The 19,498-nt window shown below is 39.8% G+C and overlaps 1 protein-coding gene across 4 annotated transcripts in view; it reads right to left on the bottom strand.

Annotated features, from left to right (window-relative positions):
- The window catches only part of dnai1.2 (dynein, axonemal, intermediate chain 1, paralog 2), a 286,217-nt gene that overhangs the window by 137,656 nt on the left and 129,063 nt on the right, over positions 1-19,498 (bottom strand). For all 4 annotated transcript variants that reach the window (XM_072573170.1, XM_072573160.1, XM_072573151.1 and 1 more), the window contains 2 exons: positions 4,396-4,485; positions 3,102-3,189 (listed from right to left, as the gene is read on the bottom strand). In XM_072573170.1, coding sequence (XP_072429271.1) covers positions 3,102-3,189; positions 4,396-4,485 — 178 coding nt within the window. The remainder of the gene's footprint in view (positions 1-3,101; positions 3,190-4,395; positions 4,486-19,498) is intronic.

The following is a 19,498-nucleotide window of genomic DNA, read 5'->3' as shown; positions in this document are numbered from 1 at the left end:
GGATAACCTCACATTATACTTCATCTACCACGCATTTGCCTGCTCACTCAACTTATTCAAATCACAGTGAACCTCAGCTCTATTCTCACAGTTCACCTTCTCACCTCCCTTTATGTCATCTGAAAGTGTGGAGATATTACCTTCAGTTCCCTCATCTAAGCCATTAATATATATTCTGAATTGCTGGGGAGCTAGTTGATCCTTATTGCACCCCAGTAATCATTGTGCCTAACTAATGCCTGCCACTCAGAAAAAGACTGGTTTACTCCTACTTTTTGTTTCCTGTCTGCCATCTGATTCTCTAATCATGTAGGCACACTATCCCCAATTTCTTGCACTTTAATTTTATATTCTAATCTCTTATGTGGAACCTTATTGAAAGTCTTCTAAAACTGCAAACAAACCACATCCACTGGCTCCCTCTTGTCAACTCCACTAGTTATATTCTCAAGACGTTCCATTAGATTTTCGAGGAGAAAGTGAGGACTGCAGATGCTGGAGATCAGAGCTGAAAATGTGGTGCTGGAAAAGCGCAGCAGGTCAGGCAGCATCCAAGGAGCAGGAGAATCGACGTCTCGGGCATAAGCCTTCTTCGGGCATAAGCCATTCCTGAAGAAGGGCTTATGCCCAAAACACCGATTCTCCTGTTCCTTGGATGCTGCCTGACCTGCTGCGCTTTTCCAGCAACACATTTTCAGTTCCATTAGATTTGTCAGGCAATATTTCTCTTTTGGAAATCTATGCTGACTCTGTCCAATCCTTTCACTGTTTTCTGAGTACACTGTTACTGAATCTTTTATAATGGACTGTCATTTTTCCAATACTGATGTTAGCTGAACCTATATCTAATTCCGTTTTCTCGCTACCTATTTATTAAAATAGTGCGGTTACCTTATCTACTCATCAATCCATTGAAGCTATCCCAGAGTTTACAGAATCTTGAAAGATGACCACCAACAAGTCCATTAAGACCACTTTAATCCCATCAATTTTCCCAACACCATTTCCCTACTAATACTGATACCTTTCAGTTTTTTAAAATTCTTAATTCATTCACAAGATGGGGGTGTTGCTGCAGTTATTGTCTATCCCTAATTGCCCAGTGAGCAGTTAACAATCAACCATATTGCTGTGGATCTGGAGTCATGTGGAGGCTAGACCAGGTAAGGATGGCAGTTTCCCTCCCTAAAGGACATTTGTGAACCAGATAGATTTTCCAGTTATTGATAATGGTTAAATGGTCATCATTAGATTCTTGATTGGAGGATTTAATTGAATTAAAATTCCACCATCTGGCATGGTGGGATTCAAATCTGTGTATGTAGAACATTACCCGGATCTCTGGATTAATAGTTGAGCAAAAAAACCACTCACCCATCAATTCTCTCTTAATGGATCATGCATCTCCCAGCATATTTGTGTCCTTTTTGAGGACAGACTAAAATATGTATTTTAATTGGTCTGCCATTTCTATGTTCCCTATTATAACTTGCTCTAATTCTGTATGTAAGGGATTTACATTTGTTTTAACTAACTTTTTTTCACATCCCTACAGAAGCTTTTACAATCAGCTTGTTTTATGCCATACAAGCTAAAGATCATATTATATTTCTCCCTCTTAATCAATCCCTTTATTCTCCTTCGCTGAAATCTAAACTGCTGTCAATCCTCAAGTCTGCTGCTCCTCTTTTCAGCGAAATTGTATGCTAATACGATGCCCAAATTCCCTTGTTAGACATGGTCAGGCCACCTATCCAAATTTATATTTGTGCCAGGCAGAAATGAACAATTATTGCAGTTCCTCCATATTTAAATGTTTGCCTATCCACAATTTATCATAGCTTGCTCACGCCTCATACCATCATATTTTCCTTTATTGAAATCCAGGGACTTTGTATCAGAATTAACTACATCACTCTCCATTTTAATGAAGAAGTCTATCATATTATAGTAACTCTTACTGAAGGGACTTTGCACAGCATGCCCGTCAATAATACCCAGTCGAGGGTAGCCTGGTCTTTTGTTGGTTCCTCAATGTATTGACCCAGCAAACCATCCCGTACACATTCTGGGAAATCATCCTCTATGCTATTGCTACTGATTTCACTTCCTGAATCTAGTCGCCGATTAAAGTTGTTCATGAATACAGTTATAACTTTAGTGCTTGCTTCTCTAATTCCTGGTTAATGCCTTCTCCAACATTATCACTACAGTTTGAGGGTGTCACCGAACACCCTCACAGTTAGTGCTTAGAGAGTTAAGTCTCAACTCATATATTTTCAACACCACTCATTCTTCTAAACTTCAATGGATACAAGCCCAATCTATTCAACCTTTCCTTATTAGACAACCCCTCACTCCAGATTGGTTAAGTGAACCTTATAGCAAATCTCTTCTAATGTAATAATGTTTTCTAATTAACTTAAATCCTGTCAGTTCAATAGAAAGAAACAAAGTGCTGGATTTTTTTTATGGTGAACTGTATTACTGGCACAATGAAGTCAATAATAATTCAGATCCTTATATATGGTACAGTGAATGGCTTATTCCATAGACCAACCATGTAATGCTAAATAAATTTGAGGACAGATGCCATTGCTAACACTGAGGCATGGTAATGGCTTGAAATTTCTGAAACCACTGTAAATAAACTTTGAAAAAGTTAGTATCATCTGGAAAATTAAAGTCCTGTAAAATAAAGGCAGTGTTTTGTGATGTAAGTTCTGTGTCTTTTTTATATTTTAAGATGATTTATTTTAGAGATTGCATTTTAATTAGTAGTATGTGGGATATGCATGTATATGTCTCTCTCTGTCTGAAGGAATTTAATGATTAACATAAGAAGCTTTCTGAATTCATGGTCTATTGAACAAAAAAGTGAAAAGTGTAGTTTTTGTCTTATAATTGCAATTTATTTACATCGGGAGACTTTTTTTCCCAAGTGAACAAAGTAAATAATGCATTAGGTTTCAGTTTTCAGCTAAATTTGCAATTGTCGTAGAACAGTACTGTGTAAAGACTTATGTCTTTGAAGGAAAATGTAATCAATGGCTGTTTTGTCAGCAATTAATTGTTTGATAGATGACAAAGTTATGACTTACCCATAATTTGCAATTGCAAATTTTCCAGTGCATCCTTGCAAATCCCATCCATTGTAAGTTTGATAATATCTGTATAAACAATTTCATCCTGGAAACAGGAAGAATATTCTTGAGTCACTTTAGTAACTGTGTTTTCTAAACTAAACTCTTGCCATATTAATGTGGGAAAACACTGGTTGTCAACCAACTTTTTTTTCTCAGGCTCTTCTACCCTATGGATGAGATTTTGGCCAGGTGGAGCATCTGGGTCAACTTTCCACTTGAGGAAGGAAATGCTCTCCAACATTGTTAGAAAGAGGCAACTATGAATTGGTACAAATAAGAGAGAGCCCATTAAGGACAACAGCTAGTCTAACCAGAGAACTGGCAACTTTGGAGTCTCTGCAATGCTACCATGTGGGTGCTGTTAAGGCAGCAAGATTGTGCATGTTCCTCAAAATGGAGGTGCTCTTGGAAGGTCAATCATTACACACATTTTTAAATGGGACAAGCAGACAGTCTCGCAGAATAGAAAGGGTAACCCTCGAGCAACATAATTGAAGCTGCTAGCACAAATTTTGGTGCCAGAGATTCTGTTCCTGGGCTACTGAAGCTTTGATGACGCCACACAACCCCTGGAAACCTGTGAGAAGATGCCTCCATGCAGCTGCCTGCTTCTTTAAACATTGAAATTTTCAGAATCGGCATACCCAAAATCACCTGACGGTTCTGCACACCATAGCCACATGGAAGAGCTTTTCCAACTTCTGTAAAAGTTTGTAATGCCTTCACTGTGGGTTAAGGTCCTTGTTATGGCACAAAAGGATCAGTTTGAACTCTGCATTGAGTTTGATTTTTCCAGGTAATGAGTCACTACATTCTCCCACTGGCCAAAGTGGTATGTATCCGAAACTCAGGCACAACCTTCTGGATACAGAAAGGAGTTGCTAACTCCAGGAAAATTGGAGTCAATATGTTTTAAAACACCTTTACAAATTAAAAAATATTTTATATCTGTTAATGATTTCAAATAACTTCCCTTCAATGACAACTGGCTGACTGGTTTATTTAGTGTGAACTATTGCATATTCTTAAAATTTATGTTTTGTTTCAGATTTTGGGTTGTCATACTTTTAGTGATTTCTTTATAATAAATAGCGATGTAACATTTTAATAATGCTATCAACTTATAATGTTAATAATCCTGTCCCGATTGCCAATTTCTAATTTGTTCGGATTTGTTAGATGATGTTGAACTGATAATAATTGACAATGTAAGCATCAACAAAATAAAAATCTGTAGGAAAGCACTTGCCTTAATTAAAGCCCAAGAAACAACCCGTCCATCTGAAGAGACGGAACAGAAGTTGATATTATTGTCCAAGTCATCTTTTTGCCATTTTACCTGGAAAATGTAAGTAATATTATGATCAAGGTTGCAGGAATGTATCACTTCCATTTTAGTCCCAATCCTCCACTGGTCAAAACAAATTTTAAATTTAGCCAGCATCCCAGGCTGGTGTTATGGCCAATTATGTAGGGTTTAAGCTGTATCTGGTTTATATAAGAAACAATTTAGCCAGGTTTCTTCCATCAACAAAGAAAAGCTACTTTATTACAAATGAAACTTAATTGAACAACTGGGCAAAGAAAGGCATGATTTATATTCTAAAATCCCAAACTCAACCTGTGGGGAAATAAGCATAGCAAACAAATAGTGGCTGAACTCTCCACAGATACAGTAAATTCCAAGTGCGATTTAAACACATATCACAAATTTCTTAGCAATCCCCTAGATGTTAATGACACTGTGGGTCACCAAATCTGATTAAATCTTCACATAGGAATAGGATTATTCACCTAGAATGACCTAGCCTTGGATTCCCTTGCGTGCCACTCCATCATCTGGGTAGTCCACTTTTCTTTCCTGTGACTACACTTCCTTGATTATTGGAAACTACGTCCAGCATAAGCACAACTCCTGTCTTGCACAAGCTTCATCAAGCTAGTATAGCTGCTTGGATATGTTTTCTGAGCTCTAATCAGTTCCGTTGCACAAAACAAATACTTTGTTTATGATTTTCAAGCCCAATCACTGTTATACTATTGTATACCAGCCACTTTAGAGACCTTTGAACTAATAGGACTTCTGTGAGACATCATTACATGGAGCTATTCAACTACTTTAGCACTTTACTGAATCTCAACTACACAAACCCACATAGTTCAGTTACTTTTAGCAGCACAGCTAACAGTAGTTCAACCTAACATGGAGTTTGTTTCTTTGTCACATCACGGTCTTCTTTCTAACCACACTCCCTGCTCACCTTTGAATAGTGTTCTCTCTAGTTTTCTTTCCAGCTGCACTGGTCTCTGAGAACCATGCACAGCACTAACTTCTAGAACTTGGAGTCAGTGCTGCAATTGATGTGTCATTGCTGATTGCCACGTGCAGCTTAGAGGGAACAAAGCGTTTTAACTTCTCTTTAATCATTCCCAAACTGTCTTGAGTTACCTACTGGTACTCTTGTCAACAGGCTCTGTGCCTTTTGCTAGGCAGAAATGAATAACTAATGCTTATCACATAGTGTCCTTGAACTGGAAAAGCACAGCCGGTCAGGTAGCAACCGTGGAGCAGGATAGTCGACATTTTGAGCATAAGCTCATCATAAGGAATGCTTGAAATGTCGACTCCCGTGCTCCTCGGATACTGCCTGATTGGCTGTGCTTTGCCAGCGCCACATTTATTGACTCTGATCTCCAGCGTCTACAGTCCTCACTTTCTCCTAGACTCCTTGAACAGTCTATACCTCTGAATGTTGCAATATTCACAGAGTGCTGACACCAGCATTATAAGAAACGAACACAACTACAAGTGGTAATTGTGTCTAGCAGTTAAAAATGCAAACAGATATGCATGTAAAACATTTATTATCTTATGCAAGGCTTTGCTTCTTTAATATTTTTCAATCATGATACTTATTATGCTACGTAGCAAAGAAAGCAATTTTTGTGCATTGTGTGACTGAACAGCTTATAGTCAATGACAATGAGAGTCATCTAATTAAACTGGGATCAGTAACATTTATATAAATTGAGTCAGGCAAATATAAGAGGGAGTCATCAGGCGAAAGTATGGCAGATGGAGTTCGCTTTGATATAATTTGATGTTATTTATTTTGGATTTGATGAAGATGATTCAGAATATTAGTGTATGATGAAGGCGTTACTGAAGAACACAGAGGTTTTGTTGTTCATGAACATGTGTCACGAAAATTACCATATAGGTACAAAAAGTAATTAAAGAGACTAAAAGTCTTTATCTCAAGTGTGCTGATATTCTAAAGTCAGGAAGTGATAATTCAGTTGTACAGAGTCATCTGGAGTATTGCTTTCAATTTTGGACAGCTATCCTCAGGATATAAATATATATATTTATAATAAATATTTAAATATAAAAAAGCAATAAATATTCAGCAGGTTCAGCTGAATCTGTGGAGCAAAAACATTTGAGATCTATTACGTTCTGTCACAATGAAAAGATATAGTGTATTGGATTTGAATCAGTTGCAGGACAAATTAAACAGACAGACTCATTCTGCCCTCATGTCCTTGGTAGTTTTAATCTTTCCTGTCAGACTCCTTCCACTGTCTTCATTTAACCACAACAACAGACCATTTGATTCCTTTCTTCTTCAGAACCGTATTCATGTTTGCTGTGAATGCACCCATGTAAGTTACCTCAATCAATTTTTCTGGCAACTACTTTCCAGGTAAATGAATTTCTCATTTCCTATTGGATTTATTATTGACTATCTTATTGCTATGGATCCTAGGCTCTGGCCTCAACCACAAGTGAAAACATTGAACTTTAAAAGATTTGAAGAAGTACACAGGGTTCTGTTGTTCGGACAGTATTGCTTCCTCAACCAAAGAAAACAGGATTACAAATGATTAATACAATTAATTAATGTTTATGAAATAATGATGCTCTTCCAATCTCCGTAGAGACTAATAACAGTTTAATGCAAAGTTATTAGCTAAAAGGGTGATGGGTCAGGATTTCACTTTTGAAATTAAATTTTACTTTATTAATGGTTAAAGAATTAACTCCCAAAATTAAACAATATTTTAGTTTTGTCGACAATTTATAATTTAAACCAATGAGTAGAATTTACCACTTTCTACTTTCACTGACAACCAAAACCCCAACTTTGTTTATATTATTTGATCTTTTAAGCATAAATTCACTTTCTAGAAACCAATTCAAAATCTTGTACATTTCCCAAGAGTTTTCGGGTAGTTAATTTTTTCCCTCTCAATTTCTTTTATTTTCAATTTGTTTCTCTCTTCTGCAATAGAAGTTTTCCTGAGGATTCTCCCTTTGGTTTCAGTTTGAAGAAATTTTGGCCATGTTTTAACTCCTCACAAACTTGGTCTTCAATCTGAGTGCAAGTACCTACTATCATTCCCTGAAAAGAAATTTCTTCACTCAGAGTGGTGAATCCGTGCAATCCCAGATACAGAAAACATTTGAGTCCAAAACACTGAATGCTTTCAAGAAGGAGGTAGATATAGTTCTTAGAGCTAAAAGGACTAAAGATCAATCAAGAGGTATCAGGAGAAAGTGGAAACATAATAGGAAGTTGAATGATCAGCCATAATTATATTGAATGATGGAGCAGGATCAACGGGCCAGATGGCTTAGTCCTGCTCCTATTTTATATTTCTATGTTGATACTATCACATCCGAGAGGACCTCGAGTTTGACACCTGCAGAGCAAGGCACCGGTTTTCCCCTGTCTGCCAGGTCTGGGGCAAATGTCAGGAATCATGCAGGACACTTCTGGATTGGCAGTGCTTGTCTCAGTGCACAACAAATTTCTAAAGAAGGTGTGGACATGAGGGATGCAGGTGAACTCTGACATTTCTGCTGTGTGGTGAGTTGTTATTGGAACAGCAAATGGCAAGAGAGGGTGGAGATCGAATATGGGAGATGCTATTAGAACTTGGAAGGAAATTAATGAGGTGAAATTGGTGAGATCAAGTGAGAAATCTTTTTAGAAATCTCATGGCAAAAAATCTTCCAAAGCACCAACTCAGACTTAGCCAAAAAAAAAGATTCAACCGCATATTTCAAATTGGTGGCATTTCACAAGATGTAATAGATTTGAGGGTGATGATTTCGAAGAGGGTGGAAAAGGACAAAAGGAAAGTCTGGGATACAATAGAAGAGTAACCCTGAATTAATAGTGCAGTGTTAAAGGGATTGGTGATGGAGCAAAAGAAAATCAAGAAAAGATAACACAACAATTAGTTCTGAAGAAGGGTTATCAGACCCGAAATGTTAACTCTGCTTTCTTTCCACAGGTGCTGCCATTCCTGCTGAGTTTTTCCAGCAATTCCTGTTTCTGTTTCTGATTTCGAGCATCCAGTTTTTTGCTTTTGATTCGATAAAAAAAGACAAAGAAGGTGAGCTGCCATCCAAAAGCAAAATCGAGAGAAAAATTTAAACATGCAAAGAAGGGTGAAAAAAGGGTCAGAAAGTATGGTCTGAGGTTGATAAAGTCAATATTGAAAGACAAGGGATTATACTTCAACTCACATTGAGCTACATTGGAAAAGTGTAATAGGCTAAGGTCAGAGAGGTCAACATAAGAGCAAGGTCAGAATTAAAATGGTTGGCAACCTGTTAGCTCATGATCATGCTTGGAGGCAGAATGGAGGATTTCTACAAACTGATCAACCGATTTCCCGTAAGTTTATTCAATAATACATAAGAAGTTTGGCACCATCCAGGACGACATTAATTGGGTCCTTATCCATCACCTTCAATATTTACTTACTCCATCTCTGACACATAGTGGCAGCAGTGAGTACCATCTGCAAGGTCTACAGTATTAACTCACCAAGGACAATCTGTCAACACCTCCCTTTCTACCACTGCAAAGACAGGTACAGCAAACGCATTGGAACAACATTACGTGCAAGTTCCCCTCCATGCCACACATACTTCTACAGTGCCATTCCTTCATTGTAGCTAGGTAAAAATGCTGGAAATCCTTTCCTAGCAGTGGTTCAGTACCACATTTACAAGTTTGAGTTCAGCAATAAATATTATTATAGCCAGCAACATCTATGTTCTGGCAATAAAAATGTCTATTTCTGAATATTAAGTAAGTGAAATTGAAAAATGATGACAGGTATGGAGTTGATTTGAACTTCTTTCATTGTTTGAAATGAGGGCACCATTTTATTACAATTCCCTAACAGTCAGCATTTTTTGGGCATCCCTAATTATAGTAAATAGAACATTACAGCGCAGTACAGGCCCTTCGGCCCTCGATGTTGCACCGCCCTGTCATACTAATCAGAAGCCCATCCCACCTACACTATTCCATGTACGTCCATTTGCCTGTCCAATGATGACTTAAATGCACTTAAATTTGGTGAATCTACGACCGATGCAGGCAAAGCATTCCATACCCTTACTTCTCTCTGTCCTTGAGAAGATCACAATCATCCACCTTCTTCATCCACTGCACATTTGATGGTAATCTCATAGTGCTGTGAAATAGGGAATTTCAAAATTTGGAGCCATGGACAATGAAGAAATGGTAATGTATTTCAAGTCGTGATTGTATATGAGCTAGAGGGGAACTGAAAGCAGCAGAGGTTTCAGGTTTGGGAGGTATTATTGAAGAATCCTTCGCAAGTAGCTGTACTGAATCCTGTAGATTATATACACTCTCATCACCATCCACCACTGGTGGAGGCAACAAAGGTTTTGAACAAGGTTCCAGTCAAGTGGGCTACTTTGTCTTGAATCGTTTTAACTTTCCCATGTCTTTTTTAGAGCTACCCTCATGCTGGAAAGTGGCATGTGTACAGTGACTTGTGAATTCAAAACCCAGGGTTTGAGCAGTCAGGATGAATTCACTTGCCATCATCATCCACACTTGCAGCCATTATTTTAATGTATCAGGTCCAATTAAGTTCTTGTCAATGGTGACTCTCACATGTTGATGGTGGGGGATTCAGCTACCGTCAATGAATGTGGAACAATGGGGCAGACTCTATCATAGCGGAGATTCACACGGATGTTCCCTGGAATGATAGGTCTAACATACGAGGAACAGCTGAGGATCCTGGGATCGTATTCATTGGAGTTTAGAAGATTAAGGGGAGATCTAATAGAAACTTACAAGATAATACATGGCTTGGAAAGGGTGGACGCTAGGAAATTATTTCCGTTAGGAGAGGAGACTAGGACCCATTGAGATAGCCTTAGAATTAGAGGGGGTAAATTCAGAACAGACATTTCTTCAGCCAGAGAGTGGTGGGCCTGTGGAATTCATTGCCACAGAGTGCAGTGGAGGCCAGGACGCTAAATGTCTTCAAGGCAGAGATTGATAAATTCTTGATGTCACAAGGAATTAAGGGCTATGGGGAGAATGTGGGTAAGTGGAGTTGAAATGCCCATCAGCCATGATTGAATGGCGGAGTGGACTCGATGGGTCGAATGGCCTTACTGCCACTCCTATGTCTTATGGTCTTATAGAGTTGTACAGCATGGAAACAGACCCTTCGGTCCAACCCGTTCATGCCAACCAGATATCCCAACCCAACCTGGCAGCACTCGGCCCATATCCCTCCAAACCCTTCCTATTCATATGCCCATCCAAATGCCTCTTAAATGTTGCAATTGTACCAGCCTCCACCACATCCTCTGGCAGCTCATCCCATACACGTGCCACCGTTTGTGTGGTAAAGTTGCCCCTTAGGTCTCTTTTATATCTTTCCCCTCTCACCCTAAACCTATGCCCTCTAGTTCTGGGCTCTCCGACCCCAGGGAAAAGACTTTGTCTATTTATCCTATTCATGCCCCTCATAATTTTGTAAACCTCTGTAAGGTCACCCCTTAGCCTCCGTCGCTCCAGGGAAAACAGCCCAAGCCTGTTCAGACTCTCTCTGTAGCTCAGATCCTCCAACCCTGGCAACACCCTTGTAAATCTTTTCTGAACCCTTTCAAGTTTGCAGATGACACCAAAATTGGTGGTGTGGTGTACAGCGAAGAGGGTTACTTCAGATTATAACAGGATTCCTAGAGGCATGGCACTCATCCACAGATTCTATCAACAAACACATCGACCTGGACCCAATATACCACCCACTGCAGTGGACAGCTGGAACTGACAACTGGAAGCGGCAGAGACAAACTACTATAAATGCCGGAGAAAACATCACAGAAGTGCTTCACAGGAGGCTCCCAAGCACTGAGGATGTCACCTAGACAGGGGATGAAATGTCTCCTACACAAATTCCCAGCTCGGCGAACAGAATCACAACATATATAACATTAAATAAAAACAAATCTCATCTCAACTCTATCAGTTAAATCCATGATAACACATCTATGATTACATTCTTCCGACCCATAACATGTATGATTTTTGAATTAAAAGTCTGTAACATAAGACTCCAACAAAATAGTGTCATATTCGTATCTTCAAAGTGTTCGCAGAATATAAACGGATTGTGGCCAGTGTACACAACCTTCTCCAACACATTGATCATGACATACACGTTAAAATGCTGTAAGGCCAGTACCAAAATCAATAGTTCCTTTTTGATTGTGGAATATTTCCTCTGGTGGACGTTGATCTTCTTTGAAAAGTAATCAACTGGCAGTTCAGTCCCATCCTCATCTTCCTGTAGGAGTATAGCTCCAACTCCAATGTCACTAGCATCGATGGCAACTTTAAAAGGTTTTGAAAAGTCTTGTGTGGCTAAAACTGGTTTGGTGGTTAATATCGATTTCAACTGGTTGAATGCCTTCTGACATGATTCTGTCCACCGAAACTTTGTGCTCTTTTACAGCAAATTGGTTAATGGTACTACTACACTGCTCAAGTTTGGAACAAACTTCTGATAGAATCTGCTAAGTCCAAAGAATCGAAGCACCCCTTTCTTCGAGGTTGGTCATGGAAATTCCTCAATGGCTTTTGATTTTGCATTCCATGAGGCCAACCTTCCATGACCAATGTTATGTGCCAAGAACGTCACAACTGCTTTCACAAATTCAGTTTTATTCAAGTTTATCACCAGTTTTGCTTGTCGTAGTCATTCAAAGAACTCTGCCAACTATACCATGTGATCTTTCCAGGACTTACTAAAGATCACTACATTGTCCAAATAGACTGCACAGTTTGTTAACCCAGACACAACTCTGTTCATGAGTCTTTGGAATGTGGCGGGTGCGTTCTTCATTCCAAAGGGCATCACTTTAAATTGATATAGGCCATTTGGGGTTAAAAGTGCAGAAATTTCTTTTGTTGTCTTTGATAAAGGTACCTGCCAGTAACCAAGTATTCAGTCCAACTTGGTGATGTAACTGGCTTGTTTGACTTTCTTAATACAGTCCTCCAATCTAGGAATTGGATATGAGTCCGATTTTGAAACAGCATTGACCTTCTGATAATTCATGTAGAATCACTGAGTCCCGTCCGGTTTGGCAACTAAGATGAATGGCGAATTTCGCTCGCTCTGGCTTGGTTCGATGATGTTCTCGTCCAGCATGGCCTCCATCTCCATCTGCATCTGTCTGGCTTTGAAAGGATTAAGCCGATAGAGGTGTTGTTTTATCGGAACACTATTTCCTACATCTACCACGTGTACAATAGCATTAGTCCTTCCCATGTGATTCTTACATACGTCCTTGTACTGCAGTAACAAATCTTTCAACTGTGTTCTATGCTCCTGAGACAGATAGCTAACTAAGATATCCCACTCCTCAAGGACTTCTTCATTTTTAATCTATTTTGAGGCACCTCAAAATCCACATCATCTGGATTTGATTCCTCACTCTGCGGGGCAGTAACTAACAGCTGTTTCTCATTAGAGTAAAACGGTTTCAACATATTCACATGACATACCCAATACATGTTTTTTCTATCTGACATCTTTACGAGATAGTTCACTTGACTCAACTTTTTCTCAATTTGATAGGGACCACTAAACCTGGCTTTGAAGGGATCTCCTATAATTTATAACAATACTAACATGTTATCCCCTTGGGAAAACGTCTGAGTCTAAACGTCTGAGTCTCAGAGCTTTTATATGTCACCTGCCTCATTCTATACTATGCCCTCTTTAGGTGCTGTTTAGCTAACTCACCTACTCGATTTAGTCTCTCCCTCACCTCCGATACATATTCTAAGTGTGAGATCTCCTACTTTGGTCCTGTCAATTTTTCTTTAATTAATGTCAAAGGCCTCTCACTTCATGACTGAATATTAACTCAAAGGAAGTAAACTGAGCAGATTTGTTTTGGGCATCTCTAATGCCAAACAATACAAATGGGATACCTTTATCCCAATCATTTGGGCAATCCTGACAGTGTGGTCTCAACATGGTCTTCAAGGCCTGATGCCACCTTTCTAAAGCTCCCTGGGATTCAGGATGATACACACTGGATTTAATGTGCTGTATACCTAAACTATCCATCACCTCCTTAAACAGCCCAGCAGTAAAATTTGACCCTTGATCCGACTGAATATCTCTGGGTAGCCCATACCATGTGAAGAAAGCTACTAACTTCCATACTACCCTTTTTGCCTTGATACTCCGTAATGGAATTACCTCTAGAAATCTGGTAGACACATCCATTATGGTTAACAAGTACTGGTTCCCAATTTTAGTTCTTGGGAGGGGACATATACAATCAATTATAACCCCATGTGAATGGTTCTTCAAATGTGGGAATTGGCAACAAAGGTGCTGGTTTTATTACTACCTGTGGCTTAGAACAAAGAACAAAGAAAATTTACAGTCCAGGAACAGGCCCTTCGGCCCTCCAAGCCTGAGCCAATCCAAACATACTAACTAAAGCTGTCAGTCAATTCCTAAGCATCTGTATCCCTCTACTCCCCACCTACTCATGCATTCATCCAGACGCACCTTAAATGAATCTACCCTGCCTGCCTCTACCAACTCTGCTGGTAACACGTTCCAAATGCCCACTATCCTCTGTGTGAAGTACTTGCTGCAGGTATCCCCCTTAAACTTTCCACCTCTCTCCTTGAAAGCGTGACCTCTCATTATTGAATCCTTCACTCTGGGAAAAAGCTTGTCTCTCTCCACCTGTCTATACCCTTCATGATTTTGTAAACCTCAATCAGATCCCCCCTCAATCTACTTTTTTCCAATGAAAATAAACCGAACCTACTCAACCTCTCTTCATAGCTAGCACCTTCCATACCAGGCAACATCCTTGTAAACCTTCTCTGCACCCTCTCCAAAGCGTCCACATCCTTTCGGTAATGTGGCGACCAGAACTGAACACAGTATTCTAAATGCGGCCGAACCAATGTCTTGTACAATTTTAACATGACTTGCCAGCCCTTATACTCAATACCCCGTCCAATGAAGGCAAGCATACTATATGCCTTCTTGACCACTCTATCCACCTGTGCAGCAACCTTCAGGGTACAATGGACCTACATTCCCAGATCTCTCTGCCCATCAACTTTTCCCATTGTATACTTCGCTCTGGAATTAGTCTTGCCTAAATTCATCACCTCACATTTGTCTGGATTGAAATTCATCTGCTACTTTTCCGCCCAACTCTCCAGTCTATCTATATCATCATGTATTCTTTGACAGTCCCTTATGCTTTCTGCTACTCTACCAATCTTCATGTCATCTGCAAACTTGCTGATCATACCAACAGTACCCTCTTCCAGATCATTTATGTATATTACAAACAACAGTGGCCCCAACACTGGCCCCTGTGGGACACCACTGGTCACCTTTCTCCATTTCGAGAAACTCCCTTCAACTACTACTCTTTGTCTCCTGTTGCTCAACCTGTTCTTTATCCACCGAGCTAGAACACCCTGCACACAATATGACTTCACTTTCTCCATTAGTCTACCATGGGGAACTTTATCAAACGCCTTACTAAAGTCCATGTATATGACATCAACAGTCCTTCCTTCATCTGTCAACTTGGTCACTTCCTCGAAGAATTCTATTAAGTTGGTAAGGCACGATCTCCCCCGCACAAAACCATGTTGCCTATCACTGATAAGCCCATTCTTTTCTAAATATAAATATATCCTATCCCTCAGTACCTTCTCCAGCAACCTTCCCATCACCGACGTCAGGCTCACTGGTATATAGTTACCCGGAATATCCCTACTACCCTTCTTGTACAGGGTGAACAACATGAGCAACCCTCCAGTCCTCCAGCATCTCACCTGTATTTAAGGATGCCACAAAGATATCTGTCAGGGCCCAGCTATTTCCTCTCTCGCCTCCCTCAGCAACCTGTGATAGATCCCATCCGGTCCTGGGGACTTGTCCACCTTAATAACCTCTAGTCTACTCAACACATCTTCCCTACTTATGTCAACGTGATCCAGACTAATCGAACTTCTATCTCTAATCTCAACATTCATCATGTTCCTCTCCTCAGTGAACACTGATGCAAAGTAATCATTCAGAATCTCACCCATTCTCTCAGGTTTGACACACAGCCTTCCTTTGTTATCCTTTTTGGCATGTACACACATCCGGCAAAAGTTCACCACATCCTTGTGCATTCCAGGCCGATAAAAATGTTTTTGTACCTTAGTCTGAGTCTTTCGTATCTCCAGGTGACCTCCTACAGGTAGTTGATGTGCTACCCGTAACACTTCCTGTCTGTACGCTACCGGCAACATAATCTGGTGCACTTCAGATCATTTCTCCTCTACACCAACATGCCGTGGTCTCCATTTCCATCTTAGGATTCTATCTTTCAGATAATAACCCTCCACAGAATATTCTTTGCCTCCTTTTCTGAGGATACATCCACATATCTTTCTTTTACCATCTTGTCTTGCTGTTGCAAGTCACTTTTGCCTTTCCGGACTGAACAACTCTGTCTGCCCCTCTGCCTGTTCAGGTTTTTCCTGCACCATTACGTCAAACAGGGTATTCGCTAACTAAACTTCAACTGTTTCATCTTTATCTTTATTTTTCACTTTGTGCTGTGACTTCTGATAGTGGGATCTGATTACCACACAGTCTGGGAAAATGCCAGAATATTTCTGTTTTATCTCTTCAGTGTCTAGGTCTTCCTTGGGGTTCTCCACAACAAGGGGTGTCACTCCCACCTTGGAACATCCCAAATCATTTCTGAATTCCTGGAATTGACACTCTATCAATCACTCCCACTGTTACTTCCTCAGTCTTAAGTTGGTACTCCAACCTGATCCTACATAGGGGAAATGCTAAATTTCTGTCCATCTATCCCACAAATTACCACACTCTCAGGTAACAGATCAGAAAGTGTGCATATTCACTCATCCCTTACTATTAGCGACTGGTTAGATCCTGTATCTCTCAAAATTATAAATACTTGTCCTTCTCCCACTGTTCTCTCTGAGTAAACATTACCCACAGAGGCAAATTCTTTGTAGAGATCAGACACTAACTCCATACCCAGCCCCCGCCTAGGCTCTGCAATCTCCTGCAGCTCCTCAGCTCTTCTTGGGGTCTCCTTTACTACCTTCACTAATGCCACTGGCTTAGCTTCTTTTACCACATCTTTTCCCACAGTGCCTTTCTTTAATGACCAGCACTATGTCTTTACACGACCCACTTTACTACAATGGAAACACCTGAAGCCTTTTACCTCCTTTCCACCCTCTTGGGCTTCTTTTTTATCCTGTGGTAAACTCTTACCAGTGCTCTCTACTCTTGGTTTGATAGTGTAGGATCTCCCCTTCTCCAAATTTCTATCCCTCACACGACTAAATTCTGGCAGGAAGGTTGTCTTATGCACAAACATGTACTCATCTGCTAATCCTGCTGCCCTTCTCATGTCCTGAACTTGCTGTTCCTCCACATGAATTCTTACCATCTCTGGAAGTGAGTATTTAAACTCCTCCAGCAGAATAACCTCTCTTAGAGCCTCAAATGTCCTATCAATTTTCAAAGCACACATCTACTGATCAAAATGACTATGTTTAATTCTTTCAAACTCAACATAAGTCTGACCTGGTTCCTTCTTTGTGTCTTTGTACCAATTCATAAGCACTTAAAATCTTCATAATCTCTTGACACCTCATCTGACAATGTGGCAAATACCTCACAAGCTCTGCCTACCAATTTAGTCTGAACTAGCATTACCCATTAATCCTTGGACCACTCGATCTGCCCAGCCAGTTTTTAAAATGAAATAAAGAAGGCTTCAACATCTTTCTCACCAAAATGTGGCAGAGTTTTGACATATTTATATCACTACCTTCTCTTTTAATCGCCATCCTGTTAATTTGACTTTACTGACTAAGTTGCAATTTCTCAAGTTCAAATTTTCTCTCTCTTTCTCTCTCTTCTCTCCCTCTTTCTATTTTCCTTTCTTCTCTCTCTCTCTCCTTCTTTCTCCCATTCTTTTCTTTCTCGTTGCTCAGCCAAGAACCTTCTGTCTCTCTCTTTTTCCTCTTTCTCTTTGTTTATCTTCTTAGTCCATTTTCCTCAATTGTAATTTACGTTTTTCTACCTGTACTGCACTTGTCTGTTTCACTGACACACCTAAGCATTTGAGTAATTCCCTTATAATTTCAGCTTTACTTTTGTCCTTGGTTAAACCCAAATCTAACTTATTTGCTAATTCTAAAAGTATGGCCTTTTTATTTCCTTCTAAACTTTCCTGGCACATTTGAGAATCACCCTCAAATACCAGAACCTCTTTAAGCAATTTCAAGAGCCATTTCTCTTACTTTTAATTTAATCAACTACAAGTCACGAAATTAAACAAATTTTCTCATCTACATTTTATTTAAGGATCGAGGACACAAACCTGCAAGTGTTTAAATCTGCTAGGATTTTTCGTACCCCCAAATCTATTCAATCTGTCTCAACTAGTTCAAATCCCAGACGAGCCCCCAAACTGTTATGACACAGGTAAACCCTCTGCTTAATTTAAAACTAACAACACAGCAAAGATTTATCCCATGTAGCTTTTTAACAGAGCTATTTTTCAGGCAGTCTGTTTACATGCTGGGCTTGTCAGTTCTCCTCTCAACTGTTCAATTTCCCTCATTCTTATACCCCCCAAAGCATCGGAGTGTGTCATTGGCTTTTAAGATTGTCAATATACTCAATTCAAACTTGATTGGAGTTTGATATTTTTCGGGTATAATTTAAACTGGCCAAATTCCAATTTGTGTTTGTCTCCAGACAATGAGCTAATCGAGTTGTTTGACCAAGTGTTACATTGTTGCCTTATTGAGAACACTTGGTGCTGTGATGGCTACTTCTGCTGCTTTTAACTCTCTTAAAGTACAACCACATCTTCATAACAAAAGGAATCAACTTCCTGCAAAGAGTATTTCAGAAGCCTGATACCTATTTTTGGGAGATGTCAGATTGGAACGGTGTGCCTCCATTGTCATTCAGGGTTGAGCCGTTAGCTTTCAAAGTTGGAATCCTTAAGGGTTTTCCCCTTCCAAACTGGTGCAATGGGTGTAGTGATTGTAATGATGTCAGCCAATTAGACCTCATAGGCTCAATCAAGGAACTGGTATTCTGTTAATCTGGTCCAATCAGGGAGCCCTGGCTGACACTAAAATGTTGAGTGTTGGGGATACTGCCACTCTGGTGCCTCACTCTGCATGAGGCAGTATTATAATCAAGGACAACTCACATGTAAATAAAGGGTGACTTGGTGGCAGGATACTGGCCTCTGTAGAGTTATTTCAGTATTGATGAGAGTGGGATACGATTCTGAAGAAACTCACTAGCAACAGTTGACTTTAAATTGGTGTAAGCATTTTCTTACATCATGTTTTTGCTAGGAAGCTTGACCCTGCCATTGACCATACTGGACCCAGTATGTGGAAAAAATATTTTATTTTTTCTGGGCAAATAACTGCTGCTTTTTCTGTAATTAGGAGCCTAACTTTTCCTTAGGGGTATCAGACAACACAACTTTTCAAGAATTGTTTGACATAGTTAAGGAATATTATGATCCCAAGCTGCCTCTAATTCTGACCTACTATGGCTTTTACTTGGCAATTTGAGAACCAGGGAATTCACATCGGTGTTTTTGACCAGGTTAAAACAACTGGCAGAATGCTGTGAATTTGGTTTACCTGTTAACGTGATGCTTAGAAACCATCTGGTATGCGTTGTTAATGATGTAACTCTGCAAAATGCCTGGTAGCTGAAGCTCATTTAGACTTCAAACTGGCGACAACAGGCTTAATCATCGCAAAATGTGACAAGTGGAGCAGATGAGTTGCAAGGTATTTTGACGGAAGTACACCAGTCTGACTCAGCTTGGGGACCAGCACTTGAGTGCAAGCAATTGCATAGTCTCTATTAGAGCATATCCTGATCACAGTGACTCAGGATTGGCCCACAGCAAA

The sequence above is a fragment of the Chiloscyllium punctatum genome, chromosome 1 (assembly GCF_047496795.1).
Source record: "Chiloscyllium punctatum isolate Juve2018m chromosome 1, sChiPun1.3, whole genome shotgun sequence".
Taxonomy (NCBI): domain Eukaryota; kingdom Metazoa; phylum Chordata; class Chondrichthyes; order Orectolobiformes; family Hemiscylliidae; genus Chiloscyllium; species Chiloscyllium punctatum.
Note: the sequence above shows the minus strand (reverse complement) of the source record. Positions and strands in the feature narration are given on the sequence as shown.